The sequence below is a fragment of the Episyrphus balteatus genome, chromosome 3, assembly GCF_945859705.1.
Source record: "Episyrphus balteatus chromosome 3, idEpiBalt1.1, whole genome shotgun sequence".
Taxonomy (NCBI): Eukaryota; Metazoa; Arthropoda; class Insecta; order Diptera; family Syrphidae; genus Episyrphus; species Episyrphus balteatus.
In genome coordinates this window covers 73073167-73095409 of record NC_079136.1, presented here as the reverse complement: position 1 = coordinate 73095409, position 22243 = coordinate 73073167, and the positions used below count along the sequence as shown (strand labels likewise).

Below are 22243 nucleotides of genomic sequence, written 5' to 3'. Positions count from 1 at the left end.
TATATAAAAATCATATAAATATTTATCTTTGTTTATAAATACATTTACAACATGATGGTAACTTAAAATTATCTTTAACAATTTCACCATTTTTCGTAAAAGCAACTAATTGTCGATATATAAAACTTTGTTTACACATTGTCACATATCCATTTGGAAAACTATCAGCAAACATACACGCCGATTCGGGATTTCTGAAAAAAAAAGAATCAAGAGATGTTTTAATTTAAAAATAATATTCATAAAAGTTATTAAAGCAGCTTTTTAATCGAAAATCTTAAAGGGGAATATTTTAAGTTAATATTTGTCTCCTATATTAATGCTAAACCAGCTATAATAAAGACTCAAATATCTAATCACAGTTCCGTGGTGAACAGTATTTAATTTTGGTTATCCAAAAATGACGAAATCAAAACGTGCATATATCATACGTTAAGGCATAGAAAAAAAAAAAAAAAATCATGAAGTTTAAACAAAATGGCACTGAAGCTGAGAGTCTACATCACACCTATTTGCATTGAAATTGGTTTTGCATATGCAATTCCGGGATAAAACAAATAACCGTCATTGTTATGAAACTTTTTTAAGCTATATATCTTCCTATGAGCCAGTTTGCATTGAAAGTAAATAAAAAATCGTTGACTCGTTTTAATTGACTATTTTATCTCTCTAACGAGTTCCTTTCGGATCGCCAATTTGCACCGCCTGTAAACTAAAATCTGATGATTACACAATAAGCGAAACGGTTGTAACAATTTTAAAAAAGAATTTAGTTATTTTATTTGAATACCTACCAACTTACATGTGAATTAGGGTGTCTATTTTGGAAGTTTATTTTTTACTGTTCTACACATTCAATGAGAATTATTCCTATAACCAAAACTGGAACCAAGCTTTGGGTTTTTTGACTTATCGACTCTTACAAAATCTTGTCCTGTAACCTAAATCTTATTTGAACCCATATATAAGTAGGTACTATGGCCGAATTAGAGATAAATTAACAGTTTCATTTTCAAAACATTTTAACGATTTCTAAAGCTTAACAAACAAAATAGAAGATAATAATGTGAGAGATACAACTAGCGCCAGCGGAATTTGTTTGAACTACAAATTCCAATACGTACGCATTCCATGAATTTCTGAGGAACAAAATGGAAAGTAGACTATTTTTCAAAAATTAATTGTAAGAAAACTATTACAGCAATTCTTGTTTTCTAACTTGATATTGATAGAAAAAATAATGAAAAAAATTAAAAACATATAACAAAAAATTTTTAAAATTTTGGTTTCTAAGTACAGCTTATTGTTTTTGGGACTAATTAAAAAGCAACTGTAGGATTACAAAACAATATTTTCAAACAAAATATAGCTTTACTCCATAGTCAATAAGCTAAGCTATTAAATAAAATAAAAATCAACATTATACTTTGAAAAACAAAGAAATTAAACCACTTAAAAACAAAAATTAAGAAAAAATGACTTTTTAACAATTTTTGTTGTTTAACCCTTAAAATTTATATTAATAATTGCAAAAGTTACACATTTTCAAACATTGTATAACATAAGGAAAAATAGCTTCAGTTTCGATTAATTTTTTTCTATGAAAAATAAATTTTTAGTTTTTCAAAATAGCTTTACTCCGTAGTTTGATTCAATCTCAATCCAAATAGAAATAAAAAAAAAAACAAACATTTTAGTCTAACTAAGAAACAAACCGATATCTTTCAGGTCGTTCTAAAACAACGAAAATTTTATCATATTTTGTTCTCTCTTAATTACAAGTGCACAAATTTGGAAATTGTGGGGATGAAGATATTTAGGGCCGGTTTGTTCACACTCGATTATCTTTTAATCTAGGATTATTCCATACAAAAATCCTTGATTAAAAGATAATCGAGTGTGAACAAATCGGGGCTTAGCCTTGTATTATCTAAATAATTAAATTTATTTCATTCAATTATCTTTAAAAATGTGAAAGTTATGCACCGATTTGTAAACAATAACCCGATTTTTACGTGGTCCACTCAGCCTTAAGAGTCCAATTTCGCGAAGATTTCTTAATTTTTGTGTTAAACAATATTTTGGCTATCGTTGCACTGTGGACGTATTTATAAAGAACAACAAATATTTAAATAAAATGCACCCTAATATTTATCCTTATTGCATGAGAAACTCATGGTTATACGGAAGCAAAAATATACAATTTTTTTCCTCCAATATCCAATTGTAACCCTTTTTACAGATTTTGTTAGTTTTTTCCATGCATGAATATTAAGAGCATAACTTTTGGGTTATTTTAATTGATAAAAAGGAATAATCACTTAAACAACATAAAACCTCCTTGTTATGCATAGACGTCAAGAAAAATAAGGGTCAAACTGATTATGTAAATAATCGAGGTATTTTAAATAACATACATTTTAAAACTACAAGAATGAATTCATGAATTTTTATGTTTTTTTTTTTCACAAATCAAACTAAATGCAAATTATCCAAAAAACTATCATTAGCATTTTTAAAGCCTGCTTTTAGCGACGGGAAAATGATAAGGTGATGGTTAAAATGAGCTGAATTTTCTGTTTAAAAGTTTTTTTTTTTTTTTTAAACTGGAACTAACAAAACTAGAACTTAAAAGGTACGCCCACCTCATTAATAGTATAAGTCATTTATAAGTAGGTTAGTACATCGTTTCGTTAGCTACACATAGTTTTCATAGGTTTTAGTATTTCATTATAAGAAAAAGTTAATAAATCAAAGGTTTATTAAGCACTTTGCATTTAGTATATTACCTCTTGGCAAAGATATGTATAATTTTCGATGATACCAATAAGAAAAAGACATTGGACATTGTATAAAAAGGACTCGTATCAGGTGCTACACGCAATGGTCTGTTCTTTATTAATTTTTTCTGATTAATTCGTTAACGAATTTCTAAGGTTGAATAAAGTGTCAGGGTTTCAAAACAATTATTTACATATCTGCTCTACTTATGGTGAAAGAACTGAGTAAAAACTCATTTTGAGTTTCGTTTCCGTCATAATGTAAAAAGTTATTAAAAAAATAGTTATTATTAAAAAATATTTTTATTTTTTTCTTATTTTATTGAAATTGTTTTTTTGACATAGTAACCAAATGATTGATAAAAAAAAGTCAATTTAAAAAAAATAATAATAAAAATAGTAGTTTTTTTTTTAAGCTAACCGCCCTATAGCTTTTCGAGCACTCTCACACTACACTGATTATTTAGTCGGCCGACTTTTTCTTAGTATATTTTATACTTTATTTTGGAGTAATACAGGCATAATATGTAAAACTGTTTTTTAATGTAGAATATTACAGGGGGCTACAAAACTAGACTCAAATGTTATTGGTCTCGATTGGTTATCAAAAGCAAAAAAGATTTAGGTGGAAAATGTGAAACAAGAAGTGATTTTCTTTACTAGACACTACTACCACTTTTAATCTTTTTTCACAGATGACAAATTCAACTGGATTGTGACAATTGTATTTGTCATTCGGAAAAAAATCAACATCAGCTCTTAGAGCCTCCACACAATACAAACCTCTTGATCAGATTGAAATGGGTTGGGTTCGATATACCGCTTTTTATATTCCCGTTTTTCAAAGCCCTGCTTTTAAAATCCTTGTTCGTCTTTGAATTTCGATTTTCAATTTTGAAATCCTTTTTTATATAATGTTACCTTTTATAATCCTGTTTTTTTATAGTCCTACTTTTTGTAGTACCGTTTTAATATTCCGGTATTTTATAATCCCGTTTTTTTATGCAATACAAAATTTTTAGTTCAACTGTATATTTCAACAGTATAATTTGAAAAAAACTGGAAAACCCCGATTTTTAGAAGACTTTTTAAAACTTTTTTTCGGGATTTTTGAAAAACAAGATTTTTAAAAGCGGGATTCCAATATGCTCCCATTCTATTATTTGTTGCAAGTGTTATTCAATATCGATTTGGGTGCGTTAAAATTCACATCATTTATACGTTGTCCACATACACTGTGGCGTATACGTGCTATTTTTTAAACTTGATTTTTTTTTTGTAACCGCGGTTGATCAAGATAGAAAACTTTGCTCAATGCAATCTGGTCACTATTTAAAGTATTTAATAATACTTTCGAATTTCTTTTATTCGTTCTTGCTACATGGGTTTTGGTTCTTATGAACTATTTTTAGGTATTTGAACAAAGGCTGTTTGCTAGAAAATGGCATTTTTAGTTGAGATTTTAAATTATATTTTTTAGTTCGATTTCAAAGCTTTGATTTTATTTCGGAGTAATGGAATTATGTTGTGCATAATTTAAGGGTAGGTACTTTTCAATGCTGAGATATAAAATAATTTATTTTTAATTGCAGATTTTTTAAAGATTCAATTTGAAAAACACGCTCAAATTATGCTTCCATTGCTCCGAAATTAAATTTAAGTTTTAAAATTAAACTTTTCATTTTCTTAAAAAAAAACACCCTTTAAGTTTTGATAGCTAAATAAACTGTTTTAGTTTTAGATACTCCCACGTCACACATTTTTTAGATATGCCGTTTTTTGGATATTTTTCATAGACCCATTTAAATTTACATTTTTTTTTTATAACTAAAAATGAGTTTTTTGAAAATTTAATACATATTACGGATAACGGTTACTTAAACGCAAACGCTTCCATATAGACATTTTCGTGGAAATCGTATAAGTCATTTAAGAGAAAAAGAAAGCAAGAAAACAGTTTTAAGACAAAATACCGTACATCTGAAGTTGTACACAAGAAATAATTGAAGCTAAAGATTTTTCTAAGAACACGAGTACTATGGATGAAGAGGATTGCAGTTGCAACTGACTATTTCGAGCTCCTATAGAGAGTTGTTCGAAAGAAAAGAGAAGGGTAAGAAATATTAAGACGATAAGATATTCAAGAGATGGTTGTTAATTTTCTGTTATTGAGTAAATTTTGTTCTAAATAATGTTGTTAGTAAGTACTTACACACATTCCTCAATTTTCACAGCTTGAGTGTAATTCTGTTGGTTAACAATATATAACCACTTCAGATCTTTGGATTCTCCTGCCTTAGGGTATATTACCCTTTCAACGCTTTTACAAAGTGAATCCTCACCAGGACTCATACGTTGGCTAATATTAAGTGGTTGAGGGATATCATCATCTCCAAATAAAACATCAAATTTAGAAATTTGATTTTTTAGCATATCTTCAACTTTGTGTTCGGGATAATTTTGCACATCGGTGCAAAATGATTTTCCTTCTTCCTGACATTTTGGCTCCGAATCGATTTCATCAGGGAAAAAGAAATCTGTAAAGTTTTGTAATTTTTTTTTGTTGAATTTTGAATGAATACAATTATATGTATTTAAAATACCTTTTGGAGGATGCCTACGTTGAGCAGCAGTATTTGAGGTCCTCTCTGCACTTGGCGTATTGCTTCGTTGTGGCATTGATGACTTCTGAGGGAAAAAGACATCATTAAAAACAATATTCAGCTTACCATCGGGATTTCTTTGCACTTTAAAATCTTGTTTCTCATTAAAAGGCTGATCTTGTTGAGGTTCATTGGGATCGGTGGGAGTCTTTTTTTTATTGTAATTTTTTTTTTAGTTTTTTTCAAATTATGAATAACATAATATACAAAAATATATATCAGCGTAAAAAAAAATATAATATTAGAAAAAAAAACTCTTACAATTTTGTTTTAATACAAAAAAAAACAAATAATAATCTATCTTACATTGGTCATGTTGAACAGTACTAGGCCAGAATTATTCACGGAGAAGATTTTTGGAATAATTTCATCCACGTCAGCTTTAGTCTTGAAATATGTTTAAATTATTTAAAATGAGCATCATTAAGCAATCTTTATATTTTTTAAAATGAAAAATGTAAGACCGTTTGTGTTTCGGAATCTGTCCCCTCGCTTGCATTTTGGTTTCGAGTTTCTCTTCGAAATCGTGCCCGTGTAAATGAGTAATCATTTTGACAAACTGTCTAAAATCAAAATATTTGTTTAACATTTTTTATAAACTTAAGTTTTATCAATTTTTTTTTTATAAATTCACAGAAAAATCAAAGGAAATTAAAACGAAGTTAGTCACAAAATGTTAATCAAACTACATTGGGAAACAAATTTAACGGAAGTTAGGAATATTTTAAAATTTCAAGTAGGTAGAAACATAAGTTTAAGGATAAAAAAATGTTAAGGAAAGTAAAAATCTAGGGAAATAAAGGAAATAAAAACGAAAAAATTTTATTTAGCATAAAAAAGAATAAAGAAACTAATAAGTTTTGTGAATAATTTCTTTTTTATTAAGAATTACACAATCAGTAATGTCCGTTACCCAAGTATCTCGAAACCCCAATTACATATGTAGTTTAAAATCGTATTATTGCTTTGGTCGTCAAAATTGGCTTCTCTATAAATCCTTTATTTCTTTATACAAGAGTGTTTGCAATTTAGGTGATTAGTTACAGTTTACAAAGTGCAATATATCTATATCATTCAGTGAAATAAATCACAACAAAAACATTACTGTTAAAAAGGAGCCAAGTTCACCTATGTTGAAATTATGCTGGCACAAAAAGTACTGAGATGTAAAAGTGTACCAAGTTCTAAAGTTTGGGTTCAAATTCGTATCAATAAAATTTTGATTGTTCTCCTGGCTGAAATTCTCAAACTTTAAATTTTTTCCTTTATATAAACTACCATCTCTACCATTCTACCAAATTTCAAGATTCTACAATAATCAGAAGTGCTCTATTATATTTAATGAAAATTCAGCGGAAATGGGCGGTTGCCACGCCCCCTGGCTGAAATTCTCAAATTTTAAATTTTTTCCTTTGTATAAACTACCATCTCTACCATTCTACCAAATTTCAAGATTTTACGATAATCAGAAGTGCTCTATTATATTTAATGAATATTCAGCGGAAATGGGCGGATGCCACACCCCCTGGCTGAAATTCTCAAATTTTAAATTTTTTCCTTTGTATAAACTACCAGCTCTACCATTCTACCAAATTTCAAGATTGATGATAATTCAGCGGAAATGGGCGGATGCCACGCCCCCTGAATTGAAAATCTCAAATTTTTCCCTTTTTATACACCACAAGCCCTATCACCGTGTAAAATTTCAAGTTTCTACGTTAACGGGAAGTTCTTCATAATTGTGATGATCTGTTAGTGAGTGAGTGAGTGAGTCAGTCAGTCAGTTACGGTTTTTGCGATTTTTGAAGCCCTATGTATATCTCAGAAACTACTCATCGTAAAAGGCTGAAATTTTGTGAGGAGTTTGGTTTTGACAAGCTCAATAAATGTAGAGTTTGAAATTTGGAGCATCTTTGGTGTGGAAGTTAGAGGGGGGTCGAAAATGGCCTGAGTTGTTTCCTGTAAATAAAAGTGTAGTGCCAAAGTTGCTAGAGAACTTGGCTGGGCACTACCGTGCCCCTTGATTTTCAGACTCTTGGTCTGGTGACGGACTTAGTAAATAATATTGTGTGTTTTTATCCAAAAACATACAAAAAATTAACTACTGTGTTACACATAATTGGGCCTGAAGATTATTTAGTAGATACTTATTTTTTTTGTTAACTATTTGAAATGTAAAGTTTTTGGTTACTTTAGTTATTTATACTTTTAACTGATTTTTTACAGGTAATAGGTATGGGCATTTAAAAACAATTATTGTTACTCTCACGAAACTTGACAAACAATTTTCTTTTGCAATAAGGATGAAGGGTCATACAAACATTTTAAGTGAGGTTAAGGGTGTTTTGGAAATAATTTTATTAAAAATGTTGCATTTGCTTTTCATTTTATTCATGTAAAAGGGTGTTTTTTTACGTAGGGAAAATGTGAGTTTATTGCAAAAACCAAGCAATAATAATACCGCAACTCAGCAACTACAACTACTTTTGAGATTAGATATCTAGTGTCTATAAGAATATAATGGTTTAAAGGGTGTTTTTTCGAATTCAAAAATAAAATGAACTTTTAGTGAAATTACCAAAAATCAGTTTAAAAAATGTTACCCGGTTGAAAACTATAAATAATGTTAAATTAGGATACGAGTCAAGCATCTATGGAGGTCGTAAAGACCAAAAAAGCTAATGATTCTTTAAGAATTTAAGTGTATAGATTTATATGCAATGAGAATAGATATAAAATCAGCCTTGCGGTGAATGGGTGCTTTAAGCTTTTTAGTGAAGAAAGCAAAAATGCCTTCGAATAAAATTAGAGTTAATAATCTCTTACCAATCTTTTTACCAATTTTCACTGGGTATTATTAAGCTAAAACTCAAGATAATTTTTAAGACTGTTCTAATTCTAAGTTTTTATAAAAAATAACGAAACTTTTCACCAAGTTGAAAAAAAAAAAAACCAAATGTTTGTCAGCTGTTATGGATTTTTTCTCATAAAAAACTAAAAAAAAACACCCTTTAACCAAAAATGTTTTTGAGAACTTAATGGATTCCTTGTGTATTATTTTTGCTTCATCTAAAACCCAAAATCCGAATTTTATCAGTGTATCATATTTTTTAAATGTGTTTTATTATATTTTACGTATTGTAGTCAAAAAAACAAGCACGTTTATGTTAAAATTATTTTAATGTCATTAGATTCTGCATCAAAAATTTACTTAAAAATAAGATTATTTTCATATGATTACAAAAATAATTTGTTAAATTCTCCATTTAACTTTGATGATATTTTTTATGTGCAAAGTTCATCATTCATGAAAAAAAAAATGAGAAAATAGTAATTAAACCAAAAAAATCAAATATAACCTTAAACTGCTACACAACTGAATATAATTAAAAATTAAAATTAAATTAAACTTAAATGAGTACATGATAGGTACTAAGTATGCATATGCAGAAAAATGTAAATCGTTTTCTTATCTAGTGAACTTGAATAACTTTTCAATTGTTTTTTTTTTTTTATATTATATGAAATTGATTAGAGAAATGATCATTTAAGGTGATGAACTTAATTGCATGTTCGTCTGTGCTTAACTAATGTACATAATATGGTTTTTTAAGTCATTTTAAGTGAATCGAAATAATTTGAACACTTATGATAATGACAATGAGATGTAAGAAAATTATTTATTTATAGCTTTTGTATTTACTTTCACTTGCCATACAGGGCACGCAAATTTTGTTCGATTGATAAAAGAATCGAACTTGAATTAAAAATGAAACTCAATACGAGGCGTGCAATATGTGTATATATGTCTTTAGTTCTAGCCAAAGTCCAAGCTTTTGTGACATTAACGGTGAATGAACTTATCGATTTCGAATAAGTTTCTGAGTCCAATCAGAAAATTTTGTTCTCAATTTTGCAACTCAAATATAGACAAATCCCCGACATAAGAAAATATTTGTAACCCTGTGCCTGCATGCTGCATCTTTCAAATGATAACATTTTGTTACAGCCTTGAAATTAATCTATAATGTATAAGTACTTCCTTATTCCGTGACCTTTCTTTTTAAATAAAGTGAATCTTCTTCGTTGGCTATAGGTCTTGATTTGAGTCTATCTTTTCTTCTTTGTCGACGTTTCACGTGTGCTTACACGCTTCTTCAGGACTAAGAAAAAATAATTCTATAAAGCTCTAAAAACGTATAGAATAAATACTTATCTTGAATCCTCTAATGATCCCCAATTGATTGCAGTTGATTAAAGTTTAGGTTTTTTTATCAAGCTTATATATTTTGAAAATCAATAAAAAATGTCTTGAAAAAGACGTTTTTAATTTTTATAATTAAAAACGTCTTTTTCAAGACATTTTTTATTGATTTTCAAAATATATAAGCTTGATAAAAAAACCTAAACTTTAATCAACTGCAATCAATTGGGGATCATTAGAGGATTCAAGATAAGTATTTATTCTATACGTTTTTAGAGCTTTATAGAATTATTTTTTCTTAGTCCTGAAGAAGCGTGTAAGCACACGTGAAACGTCGACAAAGAAGAAAAGATAGACTCAAATCAAGACCTATAGCCAACGAAGAAGATTCACTTTATAATGTATAAGGAACAATACCTGAAAATTCTATGTCCTTAACGTAGAATCCATATAGATTTAAAAAAAATTATAATGGAAATAGGGAAAATTTTCCGATGTTTATAATCGGAAGAAGCAATCTTCTCACAATTTATACAAAAATATGAAGAAGCAAGTTGATCGTTACGAATTAAAATTTGTTTGTTCGAATAATTGGTTTTCTCCTATTTTTCTCATTTTAGATATTTTTTTTTTAACTTCTCCAAAACCATGTGATGGCAACCGTTGATTTTTATTATTCATTTTTACTTTTCTTACACTGTTATTCGATGAATTGTTTTCGACGAATGTCAGGAATTGTCATTGAAGAACTTTCATTCGAAGAATTTACGGAAAATGTATCGAAATTCATCTTACAAATAATGAAATAATCAATAGTTTTTTTTAATAACAATTTGTTTAACAAAATTCTTTTTGTTATTCGGTACACGGAGTGTATAAAATTGACGCATTTGATACCAAATTAAAGAAGTTTTTACTCAGTCAAAAACCCAAAAATGCTATTTTGTGACTTAAGACATTTTAATACCTTTAGAGGGCAAACAATTATCATCCAAAGAATTGCTATTCACATAATTTTTTTTCAATGAATTGTTTTCGAAGTACCTATTGTATTTAAAGTATATCGTTTTCGACGAATTGCCATTCGACAAATTGTTGTTAGCTGAATTGTTTTTTCGATGAATTGTGTTCGAAAAGTTGTAATTCGACGAATTGTTTTCGACGAATATTCCACAAATCCTATTAAATAGACTATTATTGCATAATTTCAATATTATGTTTCATTTTTTGAAGAAATTGATGATGAAGATTTTTTTTTTTTTTAAACAAATTAAAACAAATATTCGCTAATGATTTCATTGAATCATTCATGAATGGGATTTCTTGTCTTGTGTCACTAACTTAACTCGGCGAATGGCAATTTGTTTTGCAATGGTACTTAACTATTTGTTTTATTAGCAACTCTAATCAATCTGAAATACTGAGATGGTTTTGTTCAAAAGGTTCAAAGAGGTCAAGAAAACCATTTTACCTACCTCACACTTTATTCACTCAGGGTGAACAAATTGATGATCTTGTCGATTCTTTTATTAAATTAAAATAGAGTCATTTGGGGTAAGATCGCGCAGTAGGTAAGAGCGCGCACTGCTTATTTCTCGAGTTGTGTCCAAAAAAAACTAAAACTGAAAATGAGGAAATCAGTGCTTAGTAAGACGTCAATAAGTGATAACCTTCGGGAGTGTGTGCTCAGCTCCATTTTATTTTAAAACAGGCTTGAAAAAATATGACTAAAAACAAAAAAAAAAAGTTGTGCGGGAAAAGTGTGTGGCGTCGGCGTGGGAGCATTATATACCGAAAGTAGCATATATTTTTGAATTGTGCCTATTTATATTTGATTTAAGTCAAAAATTTGTTAGACTTTCTTATATTTTATAATAAATTTGATAAATAGAAATGTGGGTAAAATCGCGCAGTCCTTTTGTGGGTAAGAGCGCGCACTTCTTCCCATATTAAACTTTTCTTTTTTCAACAAGACAGAGAAATGTCAAACTTGAATCTTGAGAAACGAAGGCTTTTATTCCTTAATTTCAAAAAAGAAAGGCAGTTTTCTTTTAATTTAATTAGAAATATTATTTTGTTTGTTTTATTTTGTAAATAAAGTTTAAGTTTTTGTATTTGAACTTAATTTGTTTTTTCTTTTATATTTTCATTAATTTTAGTGAAAACTTGGAAGTTTTGAAACAAAGTTTTGTTTTGTGTTTTTTTTGTGTTTTCTTGTTCCCAAAATATAGGTTTATCAAACGTAAAAAACTTTATTCTGATATCTCTTATAGAATCTTCACAATTTTGCCTTAAAGTGAAAAGTGCGCGCACTTACCCCAACTGACTCTATATATTTTATTTTTTAACTTCTGCTATGAATAAATAAAAAAAAATCTTTTAAGTAACTATTTAAAATTTTTAAAATAACTAAAACAATTTAGAAATTTAATATTTTATATTATACAGCAACTAAACAACTAAATAATCATAAAACACATTTAATAAATTTATTCTATCTGAAAAAAAAAAAACAATATCACCTGCAAAACATTTATAAATTTCTTGCAATAGAAATCATTTTAGTTGTTATTCCAAAGTCACAAGTTGTTATTTTTTTTATATATATATTAATTAGACAAAACAGGTATAAGTATACCATTATCTTTCAAACCTAAATTAAACTAAAACTCTTACGTCAAACCTCTTTTTTGAATACAAAATTATCAACAATATTCCAAAAAATTGTCTCAGCTGTTTTAAATAATTATTTAAAAAAAATTAACATGTCATTTGTGAAATAAGTAAACATTGCAATTTGATAAAGGGACGGTTTGAAAAAATCATTCCGATCAAACACAAATCAAAACTCTGAAGAAAACTCTGAAAAATAAAATGTATTCAAAACGACTCTTCTTCTACCTGCATAAATATTTTTCATCGTCGATCTTGAACTTCAGGTAGGTAATAGTAATAAATCATCAATTGACTTTTTGTTAAAGGTAATTGATGTTCTTATCGTACCTACATGAGAGTGTATAAAACATATTAATAATTCATTAAACTATTTTTAGATGTCTTATAGGTATTTTTAAATGACTAAATGATACTCACAACTCAGCTGAGCCAGAGTTTTTATGATCGTGATAATTGGCACTTTTCTTATATACCTACTCGTTTTTCGTATAGTTGGTAAAACCCTTTAATGAATCATTTAAACGTCTTTTTTAATAAAAGAAAATAAAGAAATTTTAAGAATGCAAAAAATTTTCAATAGGTATCACGACTTTTTTAAAAGAATGATATCGATTCGTGATATGATAATTTACATACTCACTGATCTTGGTTAGTTTACTGAACAAATACTATATTTTTGTTTAAACCAACACACATGTATACTTATTTTTTGTTTAACTAACTACCGATTTAACAAGTGTTTTTTAACCAACAAAAAAATTGAAAAATATTCGAAGCAAATACAATTGTTGTGAGGCAGTTTGTTTATTCTTTTAATATTTTTCAAACCACACCGTGCAATATTTTCTACAGACTACGACAAATAATCGAAAAAAAAAATAAATTGAAAAATAAAAAATAAAAATAAAGTTCCAAGCACCAGAGGTTAATATTTAAATAAGTTGATTATCAAAGCTTTATAATAATGCGGAAGAAACAAGTTTTAACTTAAAAGTTAAAGATACTTTGCGATCAAAAAAAAAAAAAATATTATCATTACCTACCGTTTCACAAATAATAAGCAGCACTAATAGCTTTGTTATCGAAAACATTTTTATAATATGGCTTAGAAATAAAAAGAGAAGTTTTCAACCAAAATCTCGACTCTCAGTGTCAAAATGTAAGTAAAACTGTCTTTGAACTTCAAAAATTAATATCCGTTGCGCATGACATAATAAATTAAATAGAAATTTATTATTAAGCACTATCAAGTACAATGAATATTTTGGTGTAATTTATAAAGTTTTAGCGAGAAATTATTAAGTGTTTAATTAATGTCCGGCGATTAATGTAAACACACACAATCCGCCTTGGTATCAGAGCACGAAATCTATAAACGTCAGGTCAGGAGAAAAAATTCGCTTAAAATAAAGTTATTGTTGTTTTGGGTTATAGCAATTGAAAGCCAGCGATCAAGACACTATAAAAGAGACAATAGAGTATGGGATAGGTATAAACTGGGAGACGAAACATCGCAGACTGAATTATTTTCTCATTTGCATAGAGACCAGTGCTGTCAGATGGAGGTAAGAGATTTGCGTGAATCGTAACTTCTCTTTTTCTTAATGTTATTTTTGAATTTCGTAAGTAAAAAGAAATTGCACGACTGAGAGTAGTTGGATTACAAATATAAAAATGTTTATAGAAATAATAGTGTATCAAAACTCAAAACAAAAAAATTAAAATAAAAAATTTTAGCAGCTTATAAGGCCATACAAATTATACAAAAATATGTAAAATAAAATACACGACTTGATCACACTTGTTTAAGAACTCAAACTGCTAAATATTTAAAACTTTATATACACAAATTTGGTAAATGTGTATAAAAAATATATATAAATTTCGTTCTTCAAAAAAAAAAAAAAAAACATTAATAAAATACATTTTTAGAAAATCGTTTTTTTTTTTGTATAAATTTAATTTTGTAGGTATATCTAAATAATTTTTTGAAAAAAAAGTTAAATAAATTTTGTATCTATGCCATTTAGTACCAATTATTATTTAACACTAAAAACTAAAATTTCGAAACATCAATGTCTTGTTTTCAAAAATTTGATTAAAAAAAAAAATATTTTTGTCTTAAATTCAAAAATTTATTTTTTCGAAATTTTGTTTTTAATTTATAGGCGTGTTTTTTTCTAATACTCAGTAGCTACTCATTTTTCATTTTATTCGCAAAACAATAATACAAATTACACAAGTAAGTATTTGTTTTTATTGTTTTTCGAATAAAATAAAAAAATGAGTAGCTACTGAGTTGTAGAAAAAACACGCCTTATGTTATAATTACAAAAATGCTTTTGTATGAAAAAAATCTTAAAAAGTCAATTTTGGGAGAAAATCCGCTTTAAAAAAATTGTTTTATGCAGGTACCTACTATTAAAAAAATCGGTTCTTTGTCAAAGGAAAGAGTATTCCGCGTTGCCCTGTCCACCAAAATAGGGTTGTTTAGCCAAAACTGAGTCCTATCTAATCGAATACACTTTATAAAATAAAAATCGATCAAATAACATATGGGGTATATTTTTGACACTTCCTGGGCTAAAAATCTTAAATGCAGGCAACCTGTATAAGGGAAACTTTTGGCTAGGCAACCCTGTTCTGGTCGATAGACAACGTACGTATACCTTTTCTTTCCTTTGAAACAAAACTGATTAAAATAGATGGAAAAAAAAAACCTAAAGCGTAGACAAGCCTATATAAATAAATATAGCTATAAATTAAAAGATAGATCTTGTTTAAAAACTAACATTTGAATTTTGTTAACAAAATCGTTGGAGCCGTTTTGTGAAAATTAAACTTTTGGCAACAAAGATCAGAAAACCCTTCTGTAGAGTATCCAAAACATTTTGTATAGAGATGCCGCGAATAGTGATTTTTAACCATAACTTAGGGGGAAGAAATAGTAGAACATAAGTAGTTAATGTTCTACTTAAGCATATTTATTTGGCAAAAAAGGGAGAATTCATCTCAAAAAATGATGCCATGGTACAAAAATGGACAAAAATTAAATAAAGTAATCACGGGTCGTTTGAACGCGACACTAGTCGAAGTGTCTTGCACTTCAGATTTTTTGATGAAATAGTAAGAAAAAAGCTTTTTTAAAATCTTCTACCGAGCTATTCGTATTTTTGCGAGCTTAATTAGTTATGAAAAAACGTACTTTTACGTACTTTCACTCACGTTTTTATTAATAACTCTGTTAATAATAATGGTAGAAACTCAAATAATGGCTTTATTTTTAGAAGAAATATGACTCTTTTTAACTGCGTTTCAATCAAATTAGTGTCATTTTTAGATCTTCAGATATTCGAATCTAGGTCCGTTCATTTTTTCGGCAATATTCGATTTCACTAATCAATGGTTTTTCGTATGCTGAACTCGAATCCAAAGTCAAAAAAAATTCCATCACATCAAGTTTTTGAGATATTACCGTTAGAAAATCAAAAATACCCTTTTTTAACAGTTTTTGAGGTTATGTCCTTTTGCGTGATAATTTTAAAATTACATTTGGAGCGGTTTCATAAAGAACTAAATTTCTTCTTTTAAAATCCGTTTAAATCTTTTTAATATCTCTTTTCCTCTCTGAAAAATCCTAAGTTGAATTCAACATGTTTGGTGCATATTCTTTATGCAAAAAATCTTATGTTTTTTTGGCGTTTCATAGCAAATCTCAAAAAGTTCTTCGCTTTTAAATTTTGACATAATATTCTATCTGCATTCCTTAAAGTTTTTTGTTAAGTTTATAGGTAAGAAAATTCTCAATTCTAATTTTGACGTACACATACATTCACAAAACACATACACATTCGCTAAAATTAATCCATTTACTAAATTTAACACCAATTTTGTTAGACTTTCACTAATTTCACCATTTTCTTTTAATTTAAAGCCATTTTTCACAATATTTTTGATAAATTTTCTCAAAAAAAAAAAATAAAACTAACTGACGTTTTTATAGTTTTGACAAATTTATTTGAAGTTCTCAGCGATTTCTCGCATGAAAGTAAATCATTGCTAGGTTGAAAATAAATATTTTTTAGCAACTTAGAATAAACTAAGTAAAACATAAGAGTTATGTTTGACCTAGCTAAGATTAGAATTTATGACTAGTATGAGCAAATGGGCCTCAAAAACCTAAAAACTTCTTCTAAACTAGAACATTATTTTTTATTTTAATAGTTTTTTGTTTTGTATTTTTCATTTTTATGTCAACTTGACTGTCCCTACTTAAAACTAAACACCTAAAACTTTGTAAGCCGTTTAAGACATAAAAAAGCATGACAACATTAAACTATTTATATCGAGACAAGCATTTAAAATCGTTCAAACGAATTTAAAATCGTTTAAACTCAACTTAGCTCACCGTATTCGATAAATAATACTAAAATTTCTATTGAAACGTTAACTCATTTCTCTGAAGAACACACGTAAAAACAATGGACATCCTCTGTGCCCCATTTCAAAATTTATTAAAAGAACATAAATTGTGCAAAACTTTTGTCACCAACTTATTTTATTTGTAGAATTAATTTTTTCTGGTTCTATAATTTTCCGCTAGGCAAAATTTAAACATTCTTATTAATTTTCTGAAAATATTACCCTCCAGCACTTAACACTAAAACAAAACTACATAATAATCTCTTGGTTAGCCTCTCAGAGAACGATTTGAATGGAGACTTCTGATTTCTGAACTTCTAATTTTGCTTTGGTTTGGTTGAAATTGCAGTTAAATTTTTTTTTGTGAAGTTTTATGTGCATTTAAATAATAAATTTGAATATGCGTTTTTTTGTCTGATTTAAATAAAATCAATCAAGCAAAAACGACCAAATGACAAAAAAAAAAAAAGTTGAAAGTAAACATATTTCAATAGAAAGAATAAACTATAAATGTTTGGTTTGAATGCAATTTAAATTTTGTTCAATATTTATTCTCTTATTCACTCTTTATGCAAAATTCATTTGTATATGAGGTGTGGAAAGAATATTTTACCTTGGTTAATTTCTCAATTCAAGAACCCCCTATAGTTTTTCAGTTGGATTTGGTACCTCCTCAATTTGTATTATTATGAAAAAAAAAAAAAATAACAGGTGGGATTTCTTTTCCCTCATCATGACAGCAGAAGCCTCTATTTGGAATCGATTAATAAAAATGTTTCAGAATACCAACCTGTATATCTCTTTATAAATGAGTACTGGCTTTCTTTCTTTTATGTTCTGCAATGAATTAAGGCGAATGTGAAGGTTAACTTCTGACAAGTTTCTCTTGGGATTATTTTTTTATTATTTGAGCATGTACATAGATAAACATAAATAAAGCAAGTTAATCGGCCGTGTCACACAAGCATGACCTTTCAAATAAAAAGCTCTACTATGTTCATTTCATATCTATATTTCAATATCAATAAATACATTCATTTTTATTTGTTTTAAACAAAATGTATTCGAAACTGGGAAAACAGAAGCACATACCATACAAACATACATACATAATAACAAAGTAAGACTTGTATTGAAGAGTGACTTGGCTTTTATCATGTTATTAATTAAAATGAAATAGAAAACCGGGTCGCTTTATGTAGGTAGGGTAAGCGGGGATACATTTAACACCGGGCACATTTGACTTTGCGTTTTTCGGTATGATCGTGCCCTTAATAAAGAATAGTTTGGATAAAGAAAGAAGCTTAATTTGATTTAAAGAAACTTTGTGAAATTTCGCAGTCTTTCGTTAACCTTGTCAAGAGTAAACAAGTATTTGCGAACTTAACTCCCAAATTGATATTCACCCAGCCAGAGGCGGATTTACAAATTTTCATGGTATAGGCTTTTCAGTTTTTGCCGCCCTTGTCCTTTCGTTTTTTTGTTTATTTATATCTCGCTTTAAAGGTGTACCTCTCATACAAATTGTTCACGTTATAGCAATTTACTCGAAAACGGCTCTAACGATTTTGATTTAACTTTGAAGACGTTATACTCAAAGCAATCTCAAAAAAGTCAAATAACAAAAAAAAATTTTAAGTAAATTCACCTATATGACACTTTTATAGAACGTTAAATTTTAAGTAATTTTCTTTGTTTTCCCTCTCCAAAATTCCAATTTTGAAAGAGTTTTAATCAGAATTGTTTCTCATTTAAACAAATGTACCCACGTGATACAATAGCAATTTCCACGAGGATGACAATGACGAGATGATGACAATTTTTTACTTTACAAAAACGAAAAACGAAAAATTGCATTGAAGTTAATTAAAATTTGTTTCAATGGTAATGTGCTACTATTTGGGGTGATTTTTCGATTCCGAACTAGTCCACGACATGGCAACTCTGACCGGTATCCACCGAAGAACCGTTTCTTCACTTAGTTTAAAGAGTCAATTGGTTATATCTTTGTATTTTTGTTTCTAGGATCAAAACAAAACCTACCTGCCATATAACCAAAAGAGAAAAGTAAATTTTTTTTCAAGATTCACTTTTTTATTTTTTGGACCGTTATTCGTTATTTCTTGTAAGCGACCAAACTAATAATAAGGAAGCATTAAAGTAACCAAAATATTTAATTTTTAACAAATACTCAAAAAAACTTTTTTCGGATTTTCACAAAATTTTCCAAAGCATTAATTTTTGGATTAAAAAAAATAAAAATTTGTGTTCATAAATCAATTTTTCGAAAACGGAACACTGTTTTTTTAATCTTTGTTTAAGATTTTAATTGAGTTAGTACCTTGCATCAAAAAGAAGACAGGTCCATATTTTTTAAAGGCAGATCCAATCTTTAAAAAATCTCAGAAATAAATAATATTGTTATTATTTTGTATTTAACTTAAAACTTGATTAAAAATTTGAAAACATACAAATCGTTTATGATTGCCATTTTAAAACATTCGTTAAATAAATGATTTTGCTGATTTTTTAAAAATAAATTCCCACAAAATGATTAATTTGGACTTGCGCCTTTTGATAAAAGGTCCTTAATTTAAAATTACATACTACAAAATGACATAAGGTAGATAGATACCTACCAACTTAATGTTAATTTTTTTCAGAAAATGATTTATGATTTTTCACATAAAAAATCGTTATACTTACATTTAGCATAAGTTGATCCTACATTTTAAACCACAACATATGTACATTATAATCAATTTTAAGTTCCATCTTCTTTCACTTGACTTTGTTCTTAAAAATTGTATTACTTTACTATTGACCAAAGGCATAACTACAACGGCCACTTTTTGCAAAAAGGGAAAAAGTATAAAAATTTTTAAATTAATTTTGTGACAGTTTTTCCGATCACAAAATTAATGCAGAAAGCTTATTTTTTTGGTTTAAAAATCAATTTTCAAGAAAGAAATAAAAAAAAATTTACTTTTGTAAATTTCCCACTTTTCCCACTTTTTAGGTCATTGTAGTTAAGGCTTAACAACAAAATATAGGGAGTTCAAAATATTTCACCGTTAACAAAAACAGTTGAAAAAAAGTATGCAACAAAAAAAAATTTCGGTAGTCAACTTTCCTCCTGTTTTGAGACACCTTGCATATGTCAAGGCTTTTTATTTAAAAACAACTCTTGGCATTACCTCCTAAATGTACTGAAAATATTTTTGCTTACAAAAATATTAAAATCTATCAAATATGTAGGGTGGTAGGTAGTCAGTTATTAATCAAATCACTTTTTAAAATGTAGGTATGTTGTAATTAAACAAATTGGTAAATTTTACTTGTGAAATTGCAAAAATATCATCTGCAGATATAAAATGAAATTTTTTTGTGATTAAATACATTTTACATGAGTTTGTAGTCCGATTCAAATTACACATAACAGCGTAGAAATGAAAAAAAAAAATACTGCTCGGGCTTCCCAATTATTCAATTCATTTATTATTGAAGAATTTACTATTTTTGTTTTGGTTTTTTAATTTTGTATTTATTTTATTTTTATCGCAAAATAACAGACACATTTATGTTTTTCATCCTTTTTTATCAGAATTAAAAATTAATTGATAATTGATTGAGTGGTTACAAAATATCGAGTGGGGTTTCAGCTAAACCAATAATTTCGATTTTGGAGATTGATTAAGTCCAGAGCTAATACGTCCGCATTTTAATTATTTCATTGACCCTTGACCTATGTAATCGGATAAAAAGATTTTCTTTAAAATTTAATACAAATAATCTTTATGGAATAGAATTATGGATGTGACAATTTTAATGTACGTGCCATTTTAAGTTCAGATTTGTAGGTATTACCTATGATGAAGATTTCAAGCTCAAATGATTGTTTAATTTCATGTGTATATTGGTTCAACAATCAACACAGTGAAGTTCTTTAGTGTAGATGAATTTTTTTTCGCCACGAAATTAATAAAAGGCATCAATTTGCGAAGGAGAGTATATGACTAAAACCAGTTTTTCGGACATCTACATCATCATAATGTTAGTTTGAAATTAAAGCTTTAAATGCTCTATAAGTCAAATAAAAACGAAAATTGTGCTTTTTTGATTGGATTTCGAAGAAAAAGGGTGATTTAAAATCATTTTTTCAACCTTGAAACTTTTACAAAACTCATTAAATATATGAATTCAATCAGCCTAATTTATTTCCATTCATTTACACTTAATATATAGAAATAGATATATCTCTACCCATAACTTTTGTCATCACAAATAAAAACAATTTATTAACATAATTAATTAATTGCCATAATTAAGTAAAACTAGATCTCAACAAACACACAAATCCAAAAACAGGAGTCAATTTTTTTTTTCTATATGAAAAATCTATTTACATTAGGTAAGTTCAACATAAAAGTTTTATTTTTGGAAAGTATAGCCCTTGACTTTGATAATAGTAAACTTAAAAATATAAAAAGGTTTTTTAGGTTATGTATTTCTTTATAAATGTGAGGATTCCACCCTTCTTCCTTAAAATGCAAATATTTCTTGTTTTAATTTGTTTTTTTTTTTTTTTTTTTCTAGCCCAATAAATGTAACAAAGGAGAATATGGCTATCTTGGACGTTTGGCTGCCATAATTTTTTTTTTGATCCGAAAGTATCTGCTTCCGAATGAAGAAAAAAAAATATTACGATTGCGAATAATTCAGCAACCCGAACTCCTACAAACTTTTGGTTTTCAGTAATGAATAGACTCTAAAGAGTCCTCTCTCTTGATGTATCATTCGATGGATTTGGAGAAAATTTTTGAAAATTCCGTTTTTTTAGACAAGGGGTAACCCTTGGATAATTTTCGAAGATCTTAAAAAAAAAAAATTGTAATTTTTCTAGCTGAATGCATAGGCCTGGACACTGTGATCTCATAACTGTAAACGAAAACTTGTTTCGAGGCTTTGATCCGAAAATATCTGCTTCCGAATGAAGGAGGAAAAAAATGTTTCGATGGCAAATAATTCAGTAACCCGAACTCCTACAAACTTTTGGTTTTCAGTTATGAATAGAGTCTAAAGAGTCCTCTGTTTTGATGTATCATTTGATGGATTTGGAGAAAATTTTTGAAAATTCCGTTTTTTTAGACAAGGGGTACCCCTTGGATAATTTTCGAAGATCTTAAAAAAAAAAATTGTAATTTTTCTAGCTGAATGTATAGGCCTGGACACTGTGATCTCATAACTGTAAACCAAAACTTGTTTCGAGGCTTTGATCCGAAAATATCTGCTTCCGAATGAAGGAGGAAAAAAAATGTTTCGATGGCAAATAATTCAGCAACCCGAACTCCTACAAACTTTTGGTTTTAAGTAATGAATAGACTCTAAAGAGTCCTTTCTTTTGATGTCTCATTCTATGGATTTGGAGAAAATTTTTGAAAATTCCGTTTTTTTAGACAAGGGGTACCCCTTGGAAAATTTTCGAAAATCTTAAAAAA

At 28.0% G+C, this 22243-nt stretch overlaps 1 protein-coding gene across 5 annotated transcripts; it reads right to left on the bottom strand.

Annotated features, from left to right (window-relative positions):
• LOC129915737 (protein spaetzle) lies at positions 1-13831 on the bottom strand. Of its 5 annotated transcripts, none has more exons than XM_055995400.1 (7): positions 13367-13831; positions 5908-6006; positions 5750-5830; positions 5529-5591; positions 5384-5468; positions 4993-5317; positions 1-194 (listed from the first exon to the last, which is right to left on the bottom strand). In XM_055995400.1, the coding sequence occupies exons 1-7, from the start codon at positions 13412-13414 to the stop codon at positions 23-25; spliced, it is 873 nt and encodes a 290-aa protein (XP_055851375.1). In that variant the 5' UTR covers positions 13415-13831; the 3' UTR covers positions 1-22. The 5 variants fall into 5 exon arrangements, with proteins under 5 accessions (XP_055851375.1, XP_055851376.1, XP_055851374.1 ...); XM_055995401.1 differs by having other exon boundaries at positions 5384-5465; XM_055995399.1 differs by having other exon boundaries at positions 5384-5591.
• Between the last annotated feature and the right edge of the window lie 8412 nt (positions 13832-22243).

Bases quoted from the DNA above. Each gene is read 5' to 3' on its own strand.
- LOC129915737 (XM_055995399.1), bottom strand. From the start codon at position 13,414: ATGTTTTCGATAACAAAGCTATTAGTGCTGCTTATTATTTGTGAAACG. The intron at 5,318-5,383 runs GTATTTTAAATA...AAAACTTTACAG, and splicing joins ACGTAGGCATCCTCCAAAAG to ATTTCTTTTTCCCTGATGAA. The intron at 195-4,992 runs GTAAGTACTTAC...TTTTTTTTTCAG, and splicing joins GTGAAAATTGAGGAATGTGT to AAATCCCGAATCGGCGTGTA.